The sequence below is a fragment of the Delphinapterus leucas genome, chromosome 3, assembly GCF_059928025.1.
Source record: "Delphinapterus leucas isolate spDelLeu-1000000601 "Yukka" chromosome 3, BTC_Dleu_Yukka2, whole genome shotgun sequence".
In the NCBI taxonomy this organism is placed as follows: Eukaryota; Metazoa; Chordata; class Mammalia; order Artiodactyla; family Monodontidae; genus Delphinapterus; species Delphinapterus leucas.
Genome location: NC_143131.1, coordinates 7016498 through 7039691, shown reverse-complemented (window position 1 = coordinate 7039691; position 23194 = coordinate 7016498). Strand labels below are relative to the sequence as shown.

Genomic DNA, 23194 nt, shown 5'->3' with positions numbered 1-23194 from the left:
CCCCAGGGCCACAGTTTAAGTCATTTGAGCTTTACAGGGTTTTTTGGTCATTTGTTCTGCTGTTGTTCCTGTATGGTTTCCAGGAAGATAAGCTGAAGGATTCCAAACTAAGTGCTGCTGTGTGCTTCTCACTTTCACTCTAGTTGTAGTCTTACCTACTGATACTTAAAGAAAATTTTCAGGAGCTCTGTTGTTTTCCACCTTGTATCTATGCTGTCCTTTTTAGAGTATATTGCTCCTTTGCTCATAATTTCAATCCCTTTTGTATTTTTTAAATATTTAAGTATTCACTGTACAACTTGTGTCCATGAACTCTAAGATCTGAGCTCGCTCACATTCACGAAGCTCTCGTTCATGGTGCCCTTTTCCTCACGGGCTCAACTTTTGACTGCGGCCCTTATCCTGTGGCGTGTGGTCTGCTGGGCTCTCGGAGGCCTGAGTTGAAGGCAGGTTCCTTGGGGATCTGGGCTTGCGTTGGCCACAGGCATGAGCGCACCGCCCCCAGGAATACATGGATCCTAGTTCACAGCTGGACGTTTTTCAGACCAGGCAAGTGGCACGAATTTGGGCCACAAAACCAGCATGAGGGTCAGCCAGTGGTCAAAACAAGATGCACTCTGGACTCTAGCACTCACTTAGATTCTGCCCTCTGATGATTACTTGCTTTCTTGATACCACACTGACGCATTTAAATTTTTCACACAACCTTTTAAATTGTTTTCGGAGGGAGGGTCAATCGAGCTATCGATTCTATTCTGTGGCTAGAAATGAAGTATCGGACACCCCTTGTAGACCACCGATTCCTGCTAATCTCTCTTTCCAAACACAGATATAACTAGAGCTTCCTTTCTGCTTAATAAAGCGTCCAGTTAGTCAGAGTTGCTTCTTCTATCATTTTAACAAAACAGTAAAATCAGTCACTGTTACGAACAATAATGGTGACTCACACTGAAAACCTGCAGCTAAAACATACTGCACTTTAGTTACGAGATCTGGCAAAACTAAAACAGCAAAGCATCACTCAATAAGATTTTAGAATAAATTCCCCATTTTCGGTACATACCCCTTGGTATTTTATATCCAGTCTCCCCTGGTTTCCTGAGGTTCCTTAGGACATGGTCTGAATGGATGTTTATCAGCATACCTAACAACCACAAGACAAAACCTAAAGAAAATGAGATATAAAGAAAATAAAATATTCAAGAGTATTACGGTTAATAAACTACAAAGTTTACAAACCCAAGACTGAATGAAGGGTATTATTGGTATAACACATTAGCCATGACGGATAGCAAAAATCATTGTATATAATAAATACTGTGCTTTATTTAGGAAGATGACTTAGAAGCACTGCTCTAGGCCTGCTAGATAGGGCTTTGCTTTTCTAATAATACTATTAAATTATCTAATCTATTTAAGATAGCTTGACCGGATGGCCACAATCTATGTTTTTAGGATGACTGGTATGATCAGAAATTTGACTTATGACTAAGGCACAAGGCTCTTTTCTAGGAAGAGGTATTACCATTGTCAGTGGGTCAGCCCACAACGTTTATTTGTCCTCTCAAACACTGAAGCACGATGCCCCCTCTGGCCCCTCTGTTTCGCAGAAGAGGAGACGGGAAATCCCAGCGCGTGCTTTACCATGACTCGTTGCATTCAGGCCCCTTGAGGGGCGGTGCGGAGGAGCTAACCTCGGGTCCTCTTCTCTTCTTTCTCCATAACCTCATTTGAACAATTTAACGCACATCCACGGCCTCCCCCACCCCTGACTTCCTGCTCATTCATCTGTCGGTGTTCCTGGGTCTGTTCGTTCACCTCATCTCCCCCAACTAAATCTTCAACTGCCAGCCGCCCGGCTCTGCGTAGATATTCCACAGCATCTGAACATTTTCTCTCCAGTTCTCCAAAGCCTTCAGAGGTTTCTCATCACTTAAGGGAGACTTATCAGTATCATACCAATTGATTCCAACAAGAAAAGGCCAAACGCCAAAATAGTGCTTGATAAAAGGAATAACTTGATTTCATAAAAAGAGTTAATTTGATTATTCTGAGATACTTAAAACAATGTGAAGGCAGATGGTGCTTAATGGTGACATTCAATTCAATTTCAAAGGAACGCACACTTGGAGTAACATTATTAGTTATCCATCAGTTACCCCCGTGGCATTAAATAGTTTTCCACAGTTAGAACAGGGACATACGAATCATGTTCAGGTCTACAGTAAGACTTGCAAGATTTCTTCCTATTGATTTCACTAGGCAGCTTCCTTTCTAAACAGTTTGTACCAAATTGTCTAATATGCTGTGTAAGTCACTTATTGGATCCATCAATTTATGGCTGACTCGCTACCTTGTTTGAATTTCAGTATGTCACTTCTAGGTGATTTGGCCCCCAATGTGATGTTCCAGAAAGCATCACGTTCTCAAAATTCCATGCTTCCTTTATTTGTCTTCTAAGAGACAAGCTCCCTCTATTGCCTAGATTCGTAGGAAAACTAATATTTGTGCTTATCTGAACTAAACATTTAATTCCATGGTTAGGGATCTTAAAATCTTTGTATAAATTCTTTTAGCTTAACCACTCTTACTTCTCTGGGAAACTTTTTGTTAGGATTTTATTACTATTGATACTTGCTTAACCTTTTCATAATAACTATTGTAAGTATAATTAATTATGTGATTTCTAAAATTATTCATGTAATTACAAAATCTATAAACTTTATGAAATGAATATGAAAAAAGTAACCCAGTTTGTTTCTCAGTTGGCATATTTCCTCATTTTCAATTACTTCTGTTCAATCATAGAGAAGTCAAGAAGTCTGTATACAATTTATTGATGTCTTAAATTTTAGACCAGCTTCAAAGGCACCTGCAGGTAACATGGTCTATCTATAGAGCTCCTTTAAATGACACTGAAATTCACAGACCAAAGAATTCTTTTGTTTTGTTGTTCATCAAAAGTTCAAACAATTCATCATAAAAACGATTCCCATGAGAATCTCAAATAAACATTTAAAACCTTTATCTTTTAGTTTAAAAAACAATCCCCTTTCTCTGTCCCTCATTGCCTTTTGTGGGCCAGTGTGATGATCTGGTTTAAACCACTACTCTGCTATTACTTGATTTAGATCTGGGGCCAGCTGCTTAACCATATGACCTTTCTTTCTCCTGTGAAAAGGACCTAACTTTGGCCCTTTTCTGAACCTCGGACAGGCAGAAGCATGGGTACAGCTCCTGGCAGATGGCCAAGCCTGTTCTGTCTCCTTCTGAGAGTTGGGGCAGAAGAAAATCAGACAGTCAGGGAGCAGATAAATCAAGATGATATTTGGGGGCAGGGTGCGAACAGAACAATTTAGTCTGGTGTTTCATGGAGGCACAGACTTGTGGAGCTAGAAAAGGCTCTTGAAAATTTTCGCATTCGTCCCCCCTCTGATAGATGAGGAAGCAGATCCCTTGTTGTCACAGTTCTCAGGTTCGATGAGGACTCTGCCCTGGGAGCAAAATTTTAATTCACAGAAAAAAATATGACCGAGAAATGTGAAACTGCTTCGTCAACAACAAAGTACTACTCAAATGTTCGTTTCCTCTATTATGACAAATTCATACACATGGAGAAAAAGCCAGATGAAACGTAAGATCACTTTATGTACTTTAGGGTGAAGGGCTCTGGGGCAGTTTGAGAATTTGATGGACCAACTGCCGATTCTTAGCATGGTACCTTGGGGGTAAGCTACACCTGAATGTGCTAGAATGTCTAAACGTTAGGAGGGTAAACATATAGAAGAAACTTCCTTACAAACAAGAGCTCCCAAATTACATAGTTTTAACATCTTTGCAAATATTTTTGATGGCTAATGTTCTATCATCATTTTTGTTCAGAACTTGTAAGGTTATAATTAGAACTTGAAAATGTACATTACATTCATTGATAAAAATTTAAAAAAAAATTCAAAAACCTCACAAACCTCAAAGTTTAAAGTCAGTATAACCATAAAAGTCTAATTACCTTGTGGGAAGATGACCCAGTCTGACTTTCTCTCGCTTTCCAGAAGAAACCGTAGGAGGTTTAACCACTTAGATTACACAGTCAACTAGTGCCCAAATGAACTCACTCTCCATCCACTGCTCACTCTGCTGCAGCCGGTTGCTATTTTTAGGCTCACCTTAAGAACAGGTATTTGTGCTTTCAGTGCTTGAGTGGGCAAGGGTGACGGGCACCTGCGTCATCTCCTGCTACTGATGCGGCGCTGGGGCAGCCTGACCCTCCCTCCCGCCAGTGCTTGGCCCCCTGCTAGGTCATGGGCCTACGCAGACTCTCTGTTCTCTCAAGAAGTGCGCGCTTTCTAACTGGACACTACTGGAAGGTGAGCACCGAAGTTAGGATTAGGAGGATGGAGTGCATCACTAAGGACACTCACCTGTTAGAAATCGGGGGTCAGTGAGCCAGTTGTCAGCATATACCGCATACTGGCTCAAGTATCTGCTCTGCAAGTAGCCATTATAGGTGCAGAACATGAATGCCAGGATAAAGGTGTACAATGGCATGGGCTTTCCTCCTCGGATCAGAAATGGGAAAATCAAGGCCCTTCGGAAAAAAGAAACATATATATATATATATATATATATATATTTTTTTTTTTTTTAAGAAAAGCAACAACGATAAAGAATCTAATTTCTGCAATTCTACTTTAAGTGTCTTGGGTTTTTAATCCTGCTTTCTGTACAAAAGTCATTCTTAGTAATAATTGCCCAGAGTACCACATCTGTTAAAAGCAGCATTTCTAGTTAAAGAATTAACCGTGTTTCAATAATGGACACCACTGTGCACAAACTCAGGATTCCAACTGTACAGAATGCAAAACAGACACACTGAATGAGAGAGACTGAAGGCTCCAAGAGACTCTCAAAATTCCCACCATCCTAAAACCAGTAACTCGTTCTAGTCTGAGCACTACGAGTTGGGGACCACCATCACGTTGTCCATCACCATCACAGTGGCTCTCATTCCCTGAGTGTCCATCACAGCGAGGCCTCCCAGCTACCTGCACAGGAGATAGCGTTACGCACATTTGACAGAGGACAAGATTAAGACTCAGAGTGGTTAAGTAATCTGCTCAAGGCCACAGGGCTAGAGAGTGACTGAGTTTCAGTGTAAACCTGGGCAATTTGACATCATGTTCTTTGGTTATATCATGCTGGTGTAGGGGCACATTACTAAAAATTTAAAGAGGGAAAATACAAGGACAAGAAACGTGAAATGTATGAAGAAAACAGGATGCAAAATTTTATTCTGTGTTTGAATTTTCTCTTTAGAATCAGTGTGTAATACATTTAAAAAAGGGGCATCACTATGTAACCTACAGCACTTAGGAGGATAATAAGAAATTATTTTCAACAGCTTTATGTCAATACATTTGACGTGGATGAAATAGACAAAATTCTTAAAAGACAAAGGTGACCAAAACTGACCCAAGAAGAAAGTGACAACTTGAATTCCTCTGTCAGTGAAAGGAATTGTTGTACACCAGTTCTGTATCCAGATTGTGGCCATGACTACACAACTTAATCCAGTCACCAAAATTGACCAAACTATAGACTTAAAATGAGTGAATTTTATTTATGTAAATTATAGCTTAAAACAAGGAAAAATGTAAACACTTATTGTTTCCATTTTGGCCATCTACTCTAGAGTAAAAACGTAATTGACTGTTAATAGTAATAGTAATAGCACGAGAATAGTACTGTAATGTTGGCTATGCATCCTCAAGGGATTCTCTCCCCAACAGTCTCACTCAGCATCTTGGGAGAACTTTCACAGGAATCACAAGCAGCCTTCAAGGTTCTCATCTTGTTCACGACACGTCCCCCAAAGAAGACCTTATTCAAATTTAGGGCAAAGCATCCATTTGGTTATGACATCATCAGGGAAGTAGAGATTTACCTGGAAACTATAGTGTTGACAAGCCCCTCAGAAAGAACAGGGAATCTCAACCATTTCTCTCTGCCTCGGGAAAACATGGTTCCTATCTGGTAGACAGTTGACACAGTGGGCTGGCACTGGGGATGCAGGTTAACTGCAAACACTCGCACTGCAAGATCAGGACTTGGTCCTGACTGGGGGTAAGTGTGCGTGTCTTGGACCGGCATAGGCTCCCTTAGAAACAGGCAGGGATTCTGACATGTTGTGATTGGGCACTGTTGTCAAGGTGCCTTTCCGCCTCTCCCTGTTTCTCAGCCAGGGTAGGGGCCCTTGTGTGAGACCCAGAGAAAACGGTAGATGGCAGAATACAAAATGGTTCTCACCCTGTCCCTGAGTGCCCAGACTTCAGAAGTACCAGGAGTGAGCAGCCTCATTTCCACAGTCAGTGTGAGGGATTCTCTAGCCGTGGGAAAGTAGAAAGGGGACAGTATGGTGAGAAAGTTAGGAAAAATCTCCTCGGGGAGTCATGGTCTTAAGGAAATTTCCAGGAGGCAAACTGCAGGACTGAACTGAGAAAGTGTTAGAATTCCAAGTTTGGAGAAACACGGAAAAAAAAAGAAGAGAGAGCAGGATATAAGACTTGTGGTAGACGCAGGGGTTGGACTTGGTTTAGAAAGATGCCTGTTAAAATGTAGAATGCTCCGTTCCTGAAAGACTGGGACTGTTGACCTGAACGGAACATGCCGAGTTCAACACAGGCTAATAGAAACGCAGGGTCAGAGAGTGGAGGGAAAAACAGTAAGCTTGGAATAGGAAAAACAGGTGCTAAAAAATGGCGGGAGGCAACCTTCTAGGCTAGATGTCACAAATTTCTAGATTATAGATGTATAAAGTGTTGTAGAAGCAACTCTGAGGAAACATTCTGCAAAGGTGGTAGACGTTTCTGTACAGCAAACTTTTGATGGATTTCTCCCAATCCGGTTTCAAGTTCAGGGCTGAATTCTGAACTGGCAAACATTGGCTGGCACACTGTAAAGGTGAAACCCAAACCTCTCTTTTGTTTTGCCTTCACAAATGTTCCTCATCTGTCACTAATGTTCTATGCCTGTGATATCAAAACGTGAGTTTGGATCAGGTGTCAGCAAACACAGCCCCTGGGACAAATCCTGTCCACCACCACTGTTTTTTACAGTCTGTGAGCTAAGAATGCTTTTTACATTTTTAAATATTGGGGATAGGGGAATCAAAAGAATATTTCACGACGCGTAAAAATTATATGAAATTCAAATCTCAGTGTCCATAAATGAAGCAGTACTGGAACGTGAGCGTGGTCCTCTGTTTACACGTTGTCTGCGCAGAGTTCAGTAGCTGTGACAGAACCTGTACGTGACCATCTTATCACTTTGCACTGCTGCTTGGTGTGCTCGCTGCCCATCACCGTGATGCAGTGACCTGAGTACCAAGCACGGCACTGGGCTGTGTATGACCAGTGCTTACCCATCCTGTCAGAACAAGAAAAGTTGATGGCCTCTTCGTGCTTTGAAGGTACAGCGGAGTGTGGGCTATTTTGTTACTGCATCAGATGGCAAAGCATACTTTGGGATGCAATGCCACTATAGCTGTGCCAGGAGAATATAACAGAGGTCCCCAGTACCAGGCTGAGCCGTCATCACAATGTCCCCAACTCCCAGGAAAGCAACGATCAAAAAAATCAGAGAATTTAAAACAGCACCCCATGACAGAATTTCTTTACAAAAGAAATGAAAATGAGGCTACAGACCCCCAGGAAGCTACCAAGCAGTTCATTTTGCTAGCCAAACAAGGAAAACCATATGCCAATGGTGAGGCAATTAATTGCAGCAGCCAAAGAAACATGTCCAGGGAATATAAACTTGTTGTACATTATTATTAGCCTTTTGGGGAGAACAGCACTTGAGGAGTTAGGACACCAGGAGTGACGTCTATAGTTAAAAAGCGAGGCAGGGGGCTTCCCTGGTGGCACAGTGGTTGAGAGTCTGCCTGCCGATGCAGGGGACACGGGTTCGTGCCCCGGTCCGGGAAGATCCCACATGCCGCGGAGCGGCTGGGCCCGTGAGCCATGGCCGCTGAGCCTGCGCGTCCGGAGCCTGTTCTCCGCAACGGGAGAGGCTGCGGCAGTGAGAGGCCCGCGTACCGGAAAAAAAAAAAAAAAAAAAAAAGCGAGGCAGAAGATGCAGCATGTGAGCATCCTTGGCTCTTGGTGTGTCCACGGAACTGGATGCTATTGCTCAGCTGTTTATTCTAGGGTTCAGTGCCGAGGCTGGAGCGACTGCAGGCTCAGGCTCTCTAAACAGTCTGTGTGGAACAGCTAAAGGTGAGGATACTTCCAAAGAGGTTGAGGAAACACTAGTTCAGTACAGCCTAAAGTGGAATCAGCTAGGATGTTATTACTCATGGTGGTAAAAATGTGTGGGACAGACACACAGATAAATTACAAATTTACAAAGCTTGTGAAAATGTAAGGTGTTTAAAGCTATCTCCTATACCATCAGGTACTCGGCAAAACAAACAAAATCTATTGTGTGTGACTGAATCAATAGTGTCAACGGTGCATGTGACATTCCCTCCATGGATCTGACCACTATTTTGAGCTCAAGACAAATTTTCTCATTGAGAAAAATTGCTCTCAACCACTACTATTGAGTTTTTTTTTTTAATTAATTTATTTATTTTTGGCTGCGTTGGGTCTTTGTTGCTGCGCGTGGGCTTCTCCTTGCGGTGGCTTCTCTTATTGTGGAGCACGGCCTCTAGGCGTGTGGGCTTCAGTAGTTGTGGCTCGCAGGCTCTACAGTGCAGGCTCAGTAGTTGTGGCACAGGGGCTTAGCTGCTCCGTGGCACATAGGATCCTCCCGGACCAGGGCTCGAACCTGCGTCGCCTGCATTGGCAGGCAGATTCTTAACCACTGTGCCACTGGGGAAGCCCACTATTATTGAGTTTTAAAGGGTTTGGAAATTAGCTTTTGCTGCAGGTTCAATTCACCTTCTTAGTGAATCCACCTAAAACTGTAGGACAAAAATCACTCAGGTGCAAAATTTACACTGTGTTAGTTATTTCAATGACAACTGACACTGTTTGAATCACAAGTCATGTCAGACTGCTCTATATATTAATACTTTCCATGCTGTTAAAATTAAAAGCAGCAGCAAGATCTACTTTCTCACATCAATGTGCAGTGGACAATTTCTAAGCCCAGACTAGTTCTAGCAGTGCTTCTCGAACTTTGGTTTCCATACTTCAAAATCCACTTAGCTGTGTAATCGAGGAGCTGCCACCTGATATTCAATCGCAAGATATTAATCTACAATGTCATGACCCACTAAAAGGCAGATATCAAGAGAGAAGAATGCAATAGAATTTCATGGGACTTCCTTGGTGACTCAGTGGTTAAGAATCCGCCTGCCAATGCAGGGCACACGGGTTCGAGCCCTGGTCCGGGAAGATCCCACATGCCGTGGAGCAACTAAGCCCGTGCGCCACAACTACTGAGCCTGCGCTCTAGAGCCTGCGAGCCATGACTACTGAGCCTGCACTCTAGAGTCTGCAAGCCACAACTACTGAGCCTGCGTGCCACAACTACTGAAGCCCACATGCCTAGAGCCTGTGCTCCACAACAAGAGAAGCCACCACAATGAGAAGCCCGTGCACCGCAACGAAGAGTAGCCCCCACTCGCCGCAACTAGAGAAAGCCCGCGCGCAGCAAAGAAGACCCAACGCAGCCATAAATAAATAAATACATTTATAGAATAAAGTTTAAAAAAATTTCACAAAAGGCTTTCAAGCCAGGGTTGTGTTAAATTAAAATCATAAACTTGTGGACTGATACGAATATTTGGCAGAACATACATGCACGAAAGGATATTTTCAAAGATAAAATGTAATCGCGGTAAGAGGCAGACACAAGAGATTTTCATAAGAAGGTGCCCTAACCCTGATGTCCAATTAAGTTACATGTTATTCCCCAACAAAAAAAAGAACCCCATTCTTCTCATTACACCTGTATTACCAAAATTGCACTAAGGTATCATATTTTAAATTTTGTCAATACAACTTTTGTGAAATCTTTTCTCTTTTGTTATAAATTCCTACACCATGTACCTTATTTTGTCCTTTGGCCCAGAAAGCTTAACATATGCACTATCTGGCCCTTTCCCCAAAAGTTCACAGCTCTTGGTCTAGATTAAAACAGGAGATCTAACCTAGAACCATCACTTTGATTTTCTTAGAAAACACTCCTGCCTGTGGCCCCAGCATTTGGACTTCGGGCAGCCGCTGGGTCCCGGGGCTCACTGTGGCTTGGTGGCTGGCAGGGACTGCGCACCTGTGTCCTGTTACCTGACCAGGCAGGAGAGGTGCACTGACTTCTGCTCCTATGCATGCCCTGGGGGGAACTTGGGGAAGGCAGTCATAAAGAACCTGGGGAGAGGATTTACCTCTCTTTGGTCTCACGTGAATGTCAGTAAAGGGGCGAGGACTGGAAACAGGGCCTTATAAAGGTTGACACAGGCCTCTTCCGTTGCTCTCTGCTCTCTGCCCTTGGAGGGGACAGCAGTGACCCTGATGTCCACAGGCCTGGCCATAAAAACCATCGAAGTCAGAACAAGCTATGCGGAGCAATGCCACCTATGCCTGCAGACCTCTAGGACTGCCTCTGAGGACATGCCGGCCAGGGTCTTCAGGGGCCAGATGTCCAAGTGCAACATGCCTTCCAGAGGGGAGTGCTCTGCCCCCTCTTGGCATCTTTTCGATTATTTTTCTCTTTTTGGGTTATTCCCTTTAGCTTTACATCTTTTCCTCGGAAATCCAGGCAGCTGTTGTCAGCAGTGTTTTCCTTTGACTTGGGCCATTTAGGAACCAGAATGGGACCAAGGAGTGGTGGCTTCTGGGCTTGGCTTTCATCTGAGCCTTCATCCGGACTTTGGAGGGGCAAGAGCAGCTCAGGGATTGCCGTGGACCCAGCCGCCTATCAGGGCGAAGGATCCAGGCTCAGACAGTAAGGAAGGCAGGCACACCTGCTGGATGGACACAGCACCAGTCATGCGCCAGGGTCTGGGACCCAGGCCACCTTGGTTACAACAGACACTCGTCTTCAAAAGCTCTTCTCAGACACTGCCTCACCCTCACACTCACCTATGGGAAATGAATACCACCCCTCTTTAAAATAACGGCATTAATTCCTTAAAATAAATAAATAAATTCCTTAAAATAGAAATAATCTTTTGAGAAACTATGAAGCACTTGGACTTAAAAGTATTTTATTTAGGGCTTCCCTGGTGGCGCAGTGGTTGAGAGTCCGCCTGCCGATGCAGGGGATACAGGTTCGTGCCCCGGTCCGGGAAGATCCCACATGCCGCGGAGCGGCTGGGCCCCTGAGCCATGGCCGCTGAGCCTGCGCATCCGGAGCCTGTGCTCCGCAACGGGAGAGGCCACAACAGTGAGAGGCCCGCGTATCGCAAATAAATAAATAAATAAGTAAATAAATAAAGCCACAAATTCCACTTATTAAAAAAAAAAAGTATTTTATTTAGGTACTGGGTTATAAAGCCATTTCCTCTTCTGGATACGCAGTAGCCAGGTCCCAAGGAGCTAGGAAGGAATTCTGTTTCCTACATCATCAGAAGCAGATATGGGATTGAATTTGACACTTTGTTCTTCACTGTGTTACAGTTTCCTTATTTTATTTTCTTTCTGTTCCATGTAAAGAAAGAATATGTACTTTCCATCAAATTGTTTTTTTTTTTTTTTTTTGCGGTACGCGGGGCCTCTCACTGCCGTGGTCTCTCCTGTTGCGGAGCACAGGCTCCGGACGCGCAGGCTTAGTGGCCATGGCTCACGGGCCCAGCTGCTCCGCGGCACGTGGGATCTTCCCGGACCGGGGCACAAACCCGCGTCCCCTGCATCGGCAGGCGGACTCTCAACCACTGGCCACCTAGGAAGCCCAATCATCAAATTGTTTTTAATTACCCAGGGAAACTTACAAAAGTTTGTGTTTGTAGGACAATCAGGAATGCAGGGAATGTTTGACGACTGGATGAACCAAAAGCCCCGAGATGCCGGAAACTCCGCGGGGCTTTGATGCTCAGGGCAGTCTGCCACCTGTTTACTTTTTGGGTGAGTTTCCATGCTTAGAAAGCATAAAGGTGCTTCTCGTAGTTCCTGATAAAAATGTTCCCAATAATTCCTAATCCTATACAACATGCTTTTTTTTTTTTTTAAAATACTTTCAGAACTGTTACTATTTACCCTATTTAATAGATCAGGACCCAGAGGCTCAGAGGAATACGGTGCCCTGGGTGATGGAGAGAGACAGTAGGCTAGGAAGAGGCAGGCTCCGAGGCAATGACCCAGGTGTGCCATCCAACACATCGCAAGGTGGTGGCGAGAAACAGGACCAAGCAGGGCTGGCTCTGTCTATTTACTCTGTGGCACATTGGTCTTTAGAAGTCATCTTTAGTAAGTATTTCTATTAGGCCAGTATAATACTTATGTTAAGTGACAAAAGTGGGATATAAGGTTTTATGCGTGTTTATACGTGTTATCTTTACTGCTTAGAAAAAAAAGTGATCAAAAACTTATTAAAGACAGTGAAGGAGATGGGAAAGAGATATGCCAAAATATCGTCAGTATTATCTCTGGGTGATGGAACTATAGGTGGTTTTTATTTTCTTCCTTCAATTCCTCCACATTTTCTAAGTTTTCTACAGGAGCATGTACCTCAGTTGTAGGTTCTTTTGCATGCAATATGCACACATGTATTTTAAGTCCTGGAACCTAATACATTCAGAACAGACCTGATGAGTGAGAGGGAGAAATCTGATTTCTTGGGCTGAAGACTTGCAATTGCTTATTGGAAAAGGCTCAGAGAGGATCAGGCAAAATTAATAAAGCAAACCAAAAATTTTTCCTTAAATTTTTTCCTGAATTTTAAGGAAACAAGAAAGTATCCTATTAGCACCCATGAAGGAAAATGGATTACAGAAAAGAACAAAGTCCCCAGAGCTAGCCCGCATTTCTACTCTCACTGCAAAGTAGCGCCCAGAGACCCAAGCTTCTCATCCTCCCAAGCAGCTCTCACGTGGTTTCTTGAACCACTCAAGCCAGTAGGGTTAATGCCTACACAAAACCCAAGTTAACTGGCAAATAACCACTGCGCCCATCTGCTGGAAAGACTCAAGTGAAAGCATTCCTTTCAAAGGTCAACATGCCGGCAACCATGTGGAATGACAATTCTCTAATGGTCGAAAGTTAAGATTTCAATGTTTGGGCTCCCAGACACAAGCTCCATGACTGCTTAATTTGCATAGTGAAGTATAAGAATTCTCTCTGAAAATGTTTTCCCAATAAACTGCAATAACAACACTGCAGTTTTCTTGCAACGAGAAATAACGCAATCACTCAGCAAATGATTTGACTCTGGAAATGGAAGCAGTTGGACATCATCTCCTAGGACAGCCTATAATGTCGCCCACCCAAGTTTGGGAACACTAAGTAACCAACTTGGTGATCTGGCAGTAATTTAGGTAATGGTAGATTTAACCATTTTAAAATGTTTAAAACTGAGAGTGGTTGTTGATTTTAATATTTGACTGTATTACTTTTTTCTCAACAATTTGACATCGTTGAAATCTACAGCACTTCCTACATTTGGATCAGTTCCCTTTGCTTTTCTTTCCTTCTGTAAAAGACTCTTTCCCTGTAGTGATTAAACTGCAGTAAAGCTACATACTTAAATAAGCACTTTGCTCTTTCAAGGCAAGGTCACAGACACAATTAATACTTTACTTTCTGTCGTTCTATACTTTGACATAAAAGTTTTCCTCTTCTCAAATTATTTGAATCCACAAGGCAAGGGCCAAGGATTTGGTGTGCCCTTCACCCTCTCCAGTCCTCTGCTGTGTTTTAATGTTATACATGCTTTATGACACAGTTAAAAGAGAGGCTGGGCCAGGCTCTCCCCAGACCATTAACAGGCCCCAGCTGGAGGAATGATGAACCTGAAGTAGGTGAGGGGCTTTGAGGCATTGCAATCAAGGATGACAACAGAATCAAGATCCCACAAGGTCACAGATCTGGTTGAGCACAGACCTTGGGGTGGGTGTTTGAAAGTCTGCACACTTGGGACGGGGGTGCTTGGCACCCTTCCTCTGTGGCTTCAGGGTGACTGGGGCCCCAGCGGTAAATAAACAGCTCAGCGCTCAAGTGGGATTTTGGTTTGTAACTACTGTTAAACAGAGGAGCTGATGAGAAATAATCAGCGACTCACTCACTCACTGCTGAACGGAAAGGGAAAATCTGTGACACAGGTACCCTGGGTTCGGGTCATATCGAACCCCTGCTTGGCTGGACAGAAAGCAGCAGAACACGAGGTGAGACGGGGTTGAGGGAGCCACACCTGGGCTTCTGACAAATGCAGAGCAGCTCTGAGTTGACTTGAGAACAGGCAACTGCCCATTTCCGGCATACGCTTGCCTCAGGTGAGCAGGCGAGAGGTCGGACACGCTCCACACACACGAAACCAAGGGCGGTGTGAGAAGATGCGGTGGTGCCCTTGGGAACTCAGAAGCCCGTGACCAACAGGAGGTGACCTCAGTGCAGACAGGATGCAAAGGCCACCGGCCGCTGGCGGGACAACCATGTGGTTTGCCGTAGATTAAAAAAACCTTCCTACGGGGACTTCCCTGGTGGTCCAGCGGTTAAGACTCTGTGCTTCCACTGCAGGGGGCATGGGTTCGATCCCTGGTCAGGGAACTAAGATCCCACATGTCACACAGTGCGGCCAAAAAGTTAAAAAAAAAAAAAAAGTTACTACAAACATCCTTCACCATCCTTGGGGGAGCTGGTCAGGGCCCTGGTGTGTTCTGTCCCACAGTTGTCCCCTCTTGCCGTCCTAGGCAGGCCTTCCCTCCCATCCCTGGCTCTTGTGCCCCAAAGATCCTGTTGATTCTCCAGAGTCTGTCCTGTATTCATTGACTCAAGAGAACATCTCAACTCTGTACGCCCAACGATGAGTAGAATGCCAAATACATCAAACAATCCATAGTCAGTGTGTGCCGAATGAAGAGCTAAAAACACACAGGCAAACACCCCTTCTCACAGACCATGGGAAGCCTCCTTCTGGCTTCAGTCCTCAAGAGGCTCAAGCTCCCCTAGGCGGGGCCCCGCCTCCCTCCTGTGTCAGCCCACGTCTTAGCACAGGGCCTCAGCACACGTCTGCCAAGTTCTGGAAGTTGCTGCCCATTCGGTCTCGTGTCTCCCAAGCATGTCCCATGGTTTGTGTTTCTCCCGCCGCTAGCCTGACTCAGGCTTGGATTCACCTGTCTGCCTTCTTACTTTCTTGTCTGGCCTACAGAGCCCTGACAAATGAGGGGCTGAAGAAACAGCTTCTGGGTCAAGGAGTTCAGCGGTTTGGAACAAGTGTTCAATGTGGTTTGCACTTCCGTTCTCGTCCAAGAGCTCACCGACTTAGGTCAAATGACCGTTTAATAAATTAGTTGCTTGGGTAGAATGGAAGATGTTTATCTTTTCTATTTGGAAAAACTTAAATGCCCCCAAACCACATGGGCTATGTGTATAGTAACATGAACGACTTGGGGGAAAAAAAAATAGCCCAGCAGTTTAAAAAACTACACGTGACCCGTCAAATCCTTTGGAGCAGAGTTTTTGAAAGCACTGGTCTAGAAACCGAGGAGGGGAGCAGGGTGTTAGTCCCGGCAGTCGCTCATCCAACAAGCTTGGATAAAACACCTGAACTCTGGGGCTCTGTGGCCTCATCTGTATGAAAGGATCTATTCCAGTTCTATCTGTAGAAGCGACTTCGGCCCTCTGGGAGGCCGCATCCAGTCTCCCACTAGAGTAAGCCCCAATGCAATTACACATGACACCTTACATCAAAAAGCTTCAACTCCAGGCTTTCAGACAAAGCTCTGTAAAGTGCTCCCTTCACATCTTTCCAATGCCTTCAATGTCTTCAGATTTTTTTCTTGGCACTTGAAGCTGGCTGCAGCGTGCACAAATGTCACGCAGAGTGTGTATGCGGGTACGCCCATTTGCATGGTGATATAAAGTGGTGTTATTTGTCACCATTGAGCATTCAGATTTCCCAGAACCTCACAAGCATTTTATGGAGTTGCCTTTAGTATTTAATACACATGCCAATCCCACTGGTGGGTAGCTGGTACCATGGCTACGCCAATTTCATTGATGGGGCAATCTGCTGCAGAGCAGCTTAATAACTTACCTCACCAGTCACCAGTGATGCGGTTGAGATAACACCTAGCAGTCTGACTCGAGAGCTTGCTTTTAGTTGTGACAAAAAAAGACAGACACAGGTTCTGGCATATTTATGGAGAAATGTATGTAGTCATGAGAATTCTACTGATATGCAAATTGCAGTAATGCTCAATCACATTACAGAACCTCCATGAGTCTGGTAACAACTTTGCTTACTGGAATTCTCTAGGAGTGTCAGAAACAGGGCACCCAGAAAGCCTTGTGGAACACTGACTCTGCCCACTTCCTGTGCCTGCTTAAAAGCAGATGGGGACACAGCTGTGCCAGGGACTCAAGAGAGGCTTAGAGACACCCACACTTCTTTCCCGTCCCACTTTATGAAGTGGGCATAGTGGGGTGGGACCCACGATCACAGAGATCAAGTAACCTGCCCACATTCACAGAGCAGGTGAGCCCAGGTCTCTCACATGCAGGGAACGCCCTTTTTAACTTGGCAGCCTTTTGAAGTCTGAATACACATTTTCAAATTCTGATTTTAAACTTTTGTCCAGCCATTTGGTTTAGCAGTGTAAAAGCCAAAACCTAAGAGCTGGAGAAAGTCCCAACTTATTACGAGACCCGAACAGTTCAGACACAGCCATTCATTGAGCATTCTTCACAAAAACGAAACACTTGGAAGTCAGTGTAAAGACCTCATGTGTGTTTAAGGTTATTTCTTGGAAGGCCACTTCCACAGTCGCGGGGGCCCTTGCATAATGTGGAGGTGAAAGTCTCTGAACGTGATCCATTCAAGCCCATACAGTCCGTGCATCGTAAAGGGCAAGTCCCAAGGAGTTTGAGGAAACCAGGCTCCCAAGTTGCAGGTGACCATTTGGCTGGAGGAAAAGAGCTCCTCCACCCACAGCAAAGAGCCCAAAGTGGAACTAGAAAAGTAGAAAGAGGATGCTGGGAGAAGAAGTAGAGGCGCAAGGAGAGGGCGCCAGGCCCTGCTGCACAGGTGGAGGGAGCCAGCCTGGGGTGGCAGGGAGGGGACAGGGCACCAGGGGTGGCAGGGAGAGGGCAGCGCACCAGGGGTGGCAGGGAGAGGGCAGGGCACCAGAGGTGGCAGGGAGAGGGCAGGGCACCAGAGGTGGCAGGGAGAAGGGAGCGCACCAGGGGTGGCAGGGAGAGGGCAGCGCACCAGGGGTGGCAGGGAGAGGCGCGGGGCCGCCCGCCCTCACCTTTGCGCGTAGTGGACGAGGAACATGGTCAGGAGGATGCAGTTGGGCCAGCGGTTGAGGCGCTCGGCGGGCGCGCAGGCGCACGCGAGGAGCGGCACCGCCAGCGAGGGCAGCTCCTGCACCGCCCAAGCGGCCCGCGCCGGCAGCCGAAATGCGGAGCGCGGCGACGCGTAGCGCCCGTAGGGCGAGCCCACCAGCTTCAGCAGCACGTAGCACAGGAAGCCCAGGGCGCACTCCAGGTAGGCGAGCGCGTCCAGCAGGAACCGCTCGGCCAGCTCCATTGTGGGGGACAGCAGGCGTGCTCCATGGCCCGGCAGCCGCGACACGCCACATATAGGGCGGCGGCGGGGGCGGCGGGAGGCGCGGTTACCTGAGGTCGGGGCCCGCTGTCAAAATCCGGGGCCGCGATCCACGCCGCCCTGGCGGCCAGGAAGCAGTGGGTACGCTGACCCCGCCTGTTTCACCAGTCCAAGGGGCGCGCCGCGGACTGGGCGGGAGGCGGGTCTGCCACCAGCCCCGCCCACAAGTTAGAGCCACGCCCACTCCGGGCCCGCTCCGCCCCCCCCCCCGTCGCCTTGGTGCGCATGCGTGACCTCGGGCTGTCCGCATCGCCGCCTGAGCCCGCGCGGAAACCCAGGCCCTCGGCCAGTAGGCGTCTCTCGGCCTGCTCTCTGGAGCCACTTTCCCACTCAGGACTGTTCCCGGCTCCTCCTGCTCGTCGTTTTCCGGGAGCACGGGTCGCGGCGCTCCGGCTTGTTTCCTGAAGGGTCCTGCAGGTCCGGGAGAGGCGCAGGCGCTGACCCACGGGGTCCTCGAGCTGCAGCCCGGAAGTTCTCGCGGCCGAGGGTGGCGACTCGCTGTGTGCGGGCGGCGTGCGCTGCCGCGTGGGCCATGGGGCGGCGGTCGCGGGGCCGGCGGCTCCAGCAGCAGCAGCAGCAGCGACCCGGGAGCGCGGAGGACGGCGCCGAGGACGGCGGGAAGCGCAGTGGGGCGGTAGGAGCCGGGGACCCGCGGGGACCTCCCCGATCCCCAGGCCTGTGGGGCGGCGAAGGTGGGGCTCCCCGGCCCTGGGCACACGTCCCTCTTATTCCTCAGGGCTGGGAAGGCGGGTACCCCGAGATCGTCAAGGAGAACAAGCTGTTCGAGCACTACTATCAGGAACTCAAGATCGTGCCCGAAGGCGAGTGGGACCAGTTCATGGAAGCGCTCAGGGAGCCTCTCCCGGCCACTTTAAGAATTACGGGTTACAAAAGGTAGGGGGTCATGCTTTTCGTATTTCCTGGAAAGTTGGGGTTAGAACGCCCAAGGTTTAAAACGCGGGTGTTATTTTTTCCCCTAAGAAGCGCATGTCAGCGGTGCGGATTCGAGTCCCTGGAGGCCTTGAGGGAAGGGAGCTTAAGTGTCCTACGGCGTAGGGAAAGGAGGGATTGCAAGTTGGGAGGCCAGAATGAGAAGGGAAAATGCAGTCTGAGGAAGGGTTGACTCCAGGGAATTCGTGAGTTGACGATGCCCACCCTTTGGAACACATGAGAATTTGTGACATTACCGAGTTTAAGTGAAACGTACAGTGTTCTCTTTCCTTAAAAAAAATGTTTTTTTGTAGTCGTGTAGGTGAGCAAGTGCGCGCCCATTGCCTGCTGCACAAAGACCAAATACCGAGGCAAGGGGCTTTTGCAGAAAGTGAAAAGGCTTTATTGCAGGGCAACCAAGCAAGGAGACAGGAGGCAGAGCTCAGCTCTCCCCTTCAGCTGTTGAGTGGGGTATTTATCTTGGAGGTGGCCAGTAAGAGGAGGAGGGGGCTCGGAAATGATGGGTGGAAAGTTGGGGTGAGTTTCAAGAGTTCCCTACAGGTTCTCTGTCCTTCATGCCTGTTTATGGGTCACATGTGCAAATTCGGGGTGGGGCGTTCTGTCTGTTACCTGTGGTGGATTTTCAGCCTGTGATGTCTAAAGTTTACCGTGGGTTATTTTAGTCCCTAAACGCGCCTGTGCCACGCAAAGGGGCCTTTAGCACGTTGTTTCCATGTCTGCACATCCCTGGTCTTTTGCAAAACAAGCTTAGAGGTCTCAGTTAATCACTGTGTTTTGCCTATGGGCCTTGAGTGTGTGTAAGTTACAGGGTATGGTTTCAGTTATACCTTTTGAAGATGACCTGCAAGTGAAATTGGAACTCGAGGAATATTTAGGAGGGAAGGAACGCAGTAGTACTGTATTTAGTTTATCACCTTTTAGTGGTCAGACAATGAGGATTGTTAAGCTTTGAAAGAATAGAGTAAAAAGGCAGTAATTAAAGAATGTGTTCTCTCCACACAACGATGGTTTTAGTTTTAAAACATAATCTTGAATTTACAGAGAGATAAAATTTATTAAATTAGCTTTCCAGATGGATTTGAAACTTGCTTACTTTTTAATAGCCATGCAAAAGAGATTCTCCATTGCTTAAAGAACAAGTATTTCAAGGAACTGGAGGACCTGGAGGTGGACGGGCAGAAAGTTGAAGTTCCACAGCCCCTGAGTTGGTAGGTATAACAAGGCTTCATCCTGTTGGGTATTTCTCTGGAGTTTTAATCTTTCTCACTTGAATGTATTTCTTGGTAGTGCATTTGCTGTTGGCCTGAAAGAACCTGGATATACTTTCCGGGCATTCTCCTGTTCTTCCCAGTGCTTTTTTTAATCACTGTTACTTCACGCCGGTGTGCAAGTTTTCCTATGTGATTTGCAGCCATAGTGTGTTGAAGTCTTGATTTCAGTTAATTTTTCCAAGTCAGTCCAGCCTCTTACCTTCCTTGATGTTACCATTTCCACCATTTCCATTTACACCCCTTGTCTTCATGTCAGAAGCGTTGCAGACTTAATGTTTTGTTGCAGGGCCCAGCGGTTAGGCCAGGTAAGAATCGCGGCACGGGAGGTAACATGGAGGGTAGCCGATATTCAGTTTGTGAACCGCTCGGTTTATTGTACACACCGCACTACATAAGAGAAGGTAATCATGCACCTGAGGGAAGGAAGGGGGTGACGAAGGGGGCGTTTCAGCATGAATGTTGGTCCCCTTTCCTGGGGTGTGAGCAAGCGGGAAGTCCCCATCTGATCTGACAGTGCCTCCAGCAGCATCTCTGTCTGAAGCAGCTCCTCGGCCTTGGAGCATAAGGTCCTGGGATGATGAGCCTTCCAGCCACTGTCTCAGTGTTTTAAAGAGTTATGCACCTGGGGTTCTCTTCTCTATCTGTCACCCCTTCTGTTCCCATGCCATCTTTCTGAGGACGTTACCAAACACCAGACGTTTCCGAACAGTCCCCACGGAGATTTACACTGGTCACTGTGACTCCATTTCGGACTACTCAACGCTGCCAAAAGTCATACAAGAGAGTAGGAATCGGGGCTTCCCTGGTGGCGCAATGGTTAAGAATCCGCCTGCCAGTGCAGGGGACACGGGTTCGAGCCCTGGTCCGGGAAGATCCCACATGCCGTGGAGCAACTAAGCCCGTGCGCCACAACTTCTAAGCCTGCACTCTAGAGCCTGCAAGCCACAACTGCTGAAGCCCACGCACCTAGAGCCCCTGCTCTGCAGCAAGAGAAGCCACCGCAGTGAGAAGCCTGCGCATCACATCGAAGAATAGCCCTGCTCGCCACAACTAGAGAAAGCCCGCACGCAGCAATGAAGACCCAACGCAGCCAAAAATAAAATAAATAAATTTATTTTAAAAAAAGAGAGAGTAGGAATCACATGACTAGAAATCACAACATAGCCCTTCACCTGGCAAAGGCTCAGCAAGGCTGCTTCAGCTGTCCTGTGTGTCGGCTGTCTCCAGTGTCTCCCAAGCACACTCCTGCCCTCTCTGCTCACTGCCCTTTAATCTTACTGTCCCGTAGGTGTCCTGTGGCTTACTTGTTTCTCAGGGTCCAGTTCAGGACTCAGATGTGTGAAGGCAGACCCTTCTGTCTCGTAAAATGTCTGGAGTACTCGAGCACAAGCCATAGCAATGCCAAGCCCCGGACTAATTTATAAACAGAAAAGTCGTTAAATTGCTGTAGCTCCACATTTCAGATGATCAACTTTGCGGTATTGAGAGTTCTCACAAAACAACAACAACAACACATTTTAAATGATTGCTATAAAAAGCTGAATTTAACCAGCATTTCCTGGCAACTTTTGAAGCTTTGACTCTTCATGTATTTGATGTTACCTTTCATTTTTACCCTTGTGATACCCTTTAGTGATCACAAACCAAGGTCAGGTTCTCATTAATCATGGGCTGTGGATTTGCTTACTTTTCATTCTTTGGCCGTTCGGATTTTCAGTGTCTGTATCACAGATGTGCACATCATCCACCTTTAGAATGAATGCTGAATGGCCAGATGCTAAAATCAGATCAAAACCAAATGTCAGCATTATAGAATGCATTTCTGGGACACAGGACTAAACCTTCAGTATTAAGCCAGAAAATTTCATGGTGTTTTTTTCGTTAAAACGATTTTAGTCAGAGTTTAAAAGCTTGACTGTTAGAGGACAGGAAAAGGACTCAGGTGCTAGGTGGCTGTTGGTGGTCACTCAGTGCATGTCCGCTGTCCTGAGGCCAGTGGACAAGGAAGATGTATTTCCAGTTGCTGTACCTACAGTGTTGCCGAGTGAGGTAGCCTTCACGTGGTGAGCTCCTCTTCCTCTCAGAGGACCTGGGTTGTAGACTTAACTTTCCCGTGCCGAGGTTTGGAGATGTGATTGATGTCCTGGCGCTTAAGTAGGGGTCATCTGATGTTTTCAGAAGCAGGTTTAAGGTTGTCTTTGTGCACGTTTCTATTTCTAATAATCTTGCCTGCATTTGCTGCCTCTCGCAATCACCTGAAAACATTTTTATTCCTTCAACCTTATGTTCAGAGGTGCAGCTTTTTGAATGCGAAGGTCTCTGAGTGTCCTCTGGGTCTGGGCAGTAAGAGGAGCTGAAAATTCAGCACGTGCTCCTGTGGGAAAGAGGCGCCTTTTCTCTGGGCCTGTTCTCGTGGGATTTTCCTCCACAGCTCCAACAAATACGGGAATTAGTCTCGCTATTATTATTTATTTATTTCTTTTCCGGTACGTGGGCCTCTCACTGCTGTGGCCTCTCCCGTTGCGGAGCACAGGCTCCGGACTCGCAGGCTCAGCGGCCATGGCTCACGGGCCCAGCCGCTCCGCGGCATGTGGGATCTTCCTGGACCAGAGCACGAACCCGCGTCCCCCGCATCGGCAGGCGGACTCTCAACCACCGCGCCACCAGGGAAGCCCTAGTCTCGCTATTTTTATTGTTCTCTGCAAACTGTGGTCATACTTTTCTTTAATCAGCTCGTTGAACATTTAACGGCTATTTTTCGCTCTCGATTTTTGCATTTGGGGTATGGGTACAGGACCAGTCAGTTCCCAGACTTGTTGGAAAGGCTCTGCAGGTGTTCTGTGGGTGAAGAACACAAGCGAGTCACTCCAGTAACAGCCAGGCATTCTCTACACGTTACTGTTTGCTTTAATTTTCTGAACATGGCTGAAGGGTGTGAGCAGCATGTTGTAAGATTTGGGTTCCTGATAGTCAGCCTTCTTCCATTATCAGTGAAGTTGTGTGATAGTTTTATTGTATAAACATTTAATCAATCAAATTCACTTGTCAAGTGTGGGAAACCCATAAATCAGTAAGCAAGTAAAGCAGAAACTTAAAATACTTCTGGTGGTTTTCTATATTGTTCAAGATGCAGAAATAGATCATGTATTCTTCTAGCCTTTTGGTACATCGTGGGATATAATATAGGAGAAATGTTTTTGGGA

The 23194-nt window shown here is 46.6% G+C and overlaps 2 protein-coding genes across 3 annotated transcripts in view; one reads left to right on the top strand and one right to left on the bottom strand.

The window, feature by feature from the left end:
* SRD5A1 (steroid 5 alpha-reductase 1) overlaps positions 1 to 17909 on the bottom strand; it is a 30628-nt gene extending 12719 nt beyond the window's left edge. The window contains exons 1-3 of one of the 2 annotated variants that reach the window (XM_089908665.1): positions 17411 to 17909; positions 4422 to 4588; positions 1064 to 1144 (exon numbers count right to left, since the gene is read on the bottom strand). In XM_089908665.1, coding sequence (XP_089764791.1) covers positions 1064 to 1144; positions 4422 to 4588; positions 17411 to 17691 — 529 coding nt within the window. In that variant the 5' untranslated portion in view covers positions 17692 to 17909. Of the gene's footprint in view, positions 1 to 1063; positions 1166 to 4421; positions 4589 to 17410 lie in introns of both variants that reach the window. The other variant, XM_022581360.3, reaches the window with a different exon arrangement.
* The window catches only part of NSUN2 (NOP2/Sun RNA methyltransferase 2), a 40989-nt gene continuing 35199 nt past the window's right edge, over positions 17405 to 23194 (top strand). Inside the window, 4 exon segments of the mRNA XM_022581358.2 lie at positions 17405 to 17649; positions 18104 to 18403; positions 18506 to 18663; positions 19824 to 19928. Coding sequence (XP_022437066.2) covers positions 18302 to 18403; positions 18506 to 18663; positions 19824 to 19928 — 365 coding nt within the window. The 5' untranslated portion in view covers positions 17405 to 17649; positions 18104 to 18301.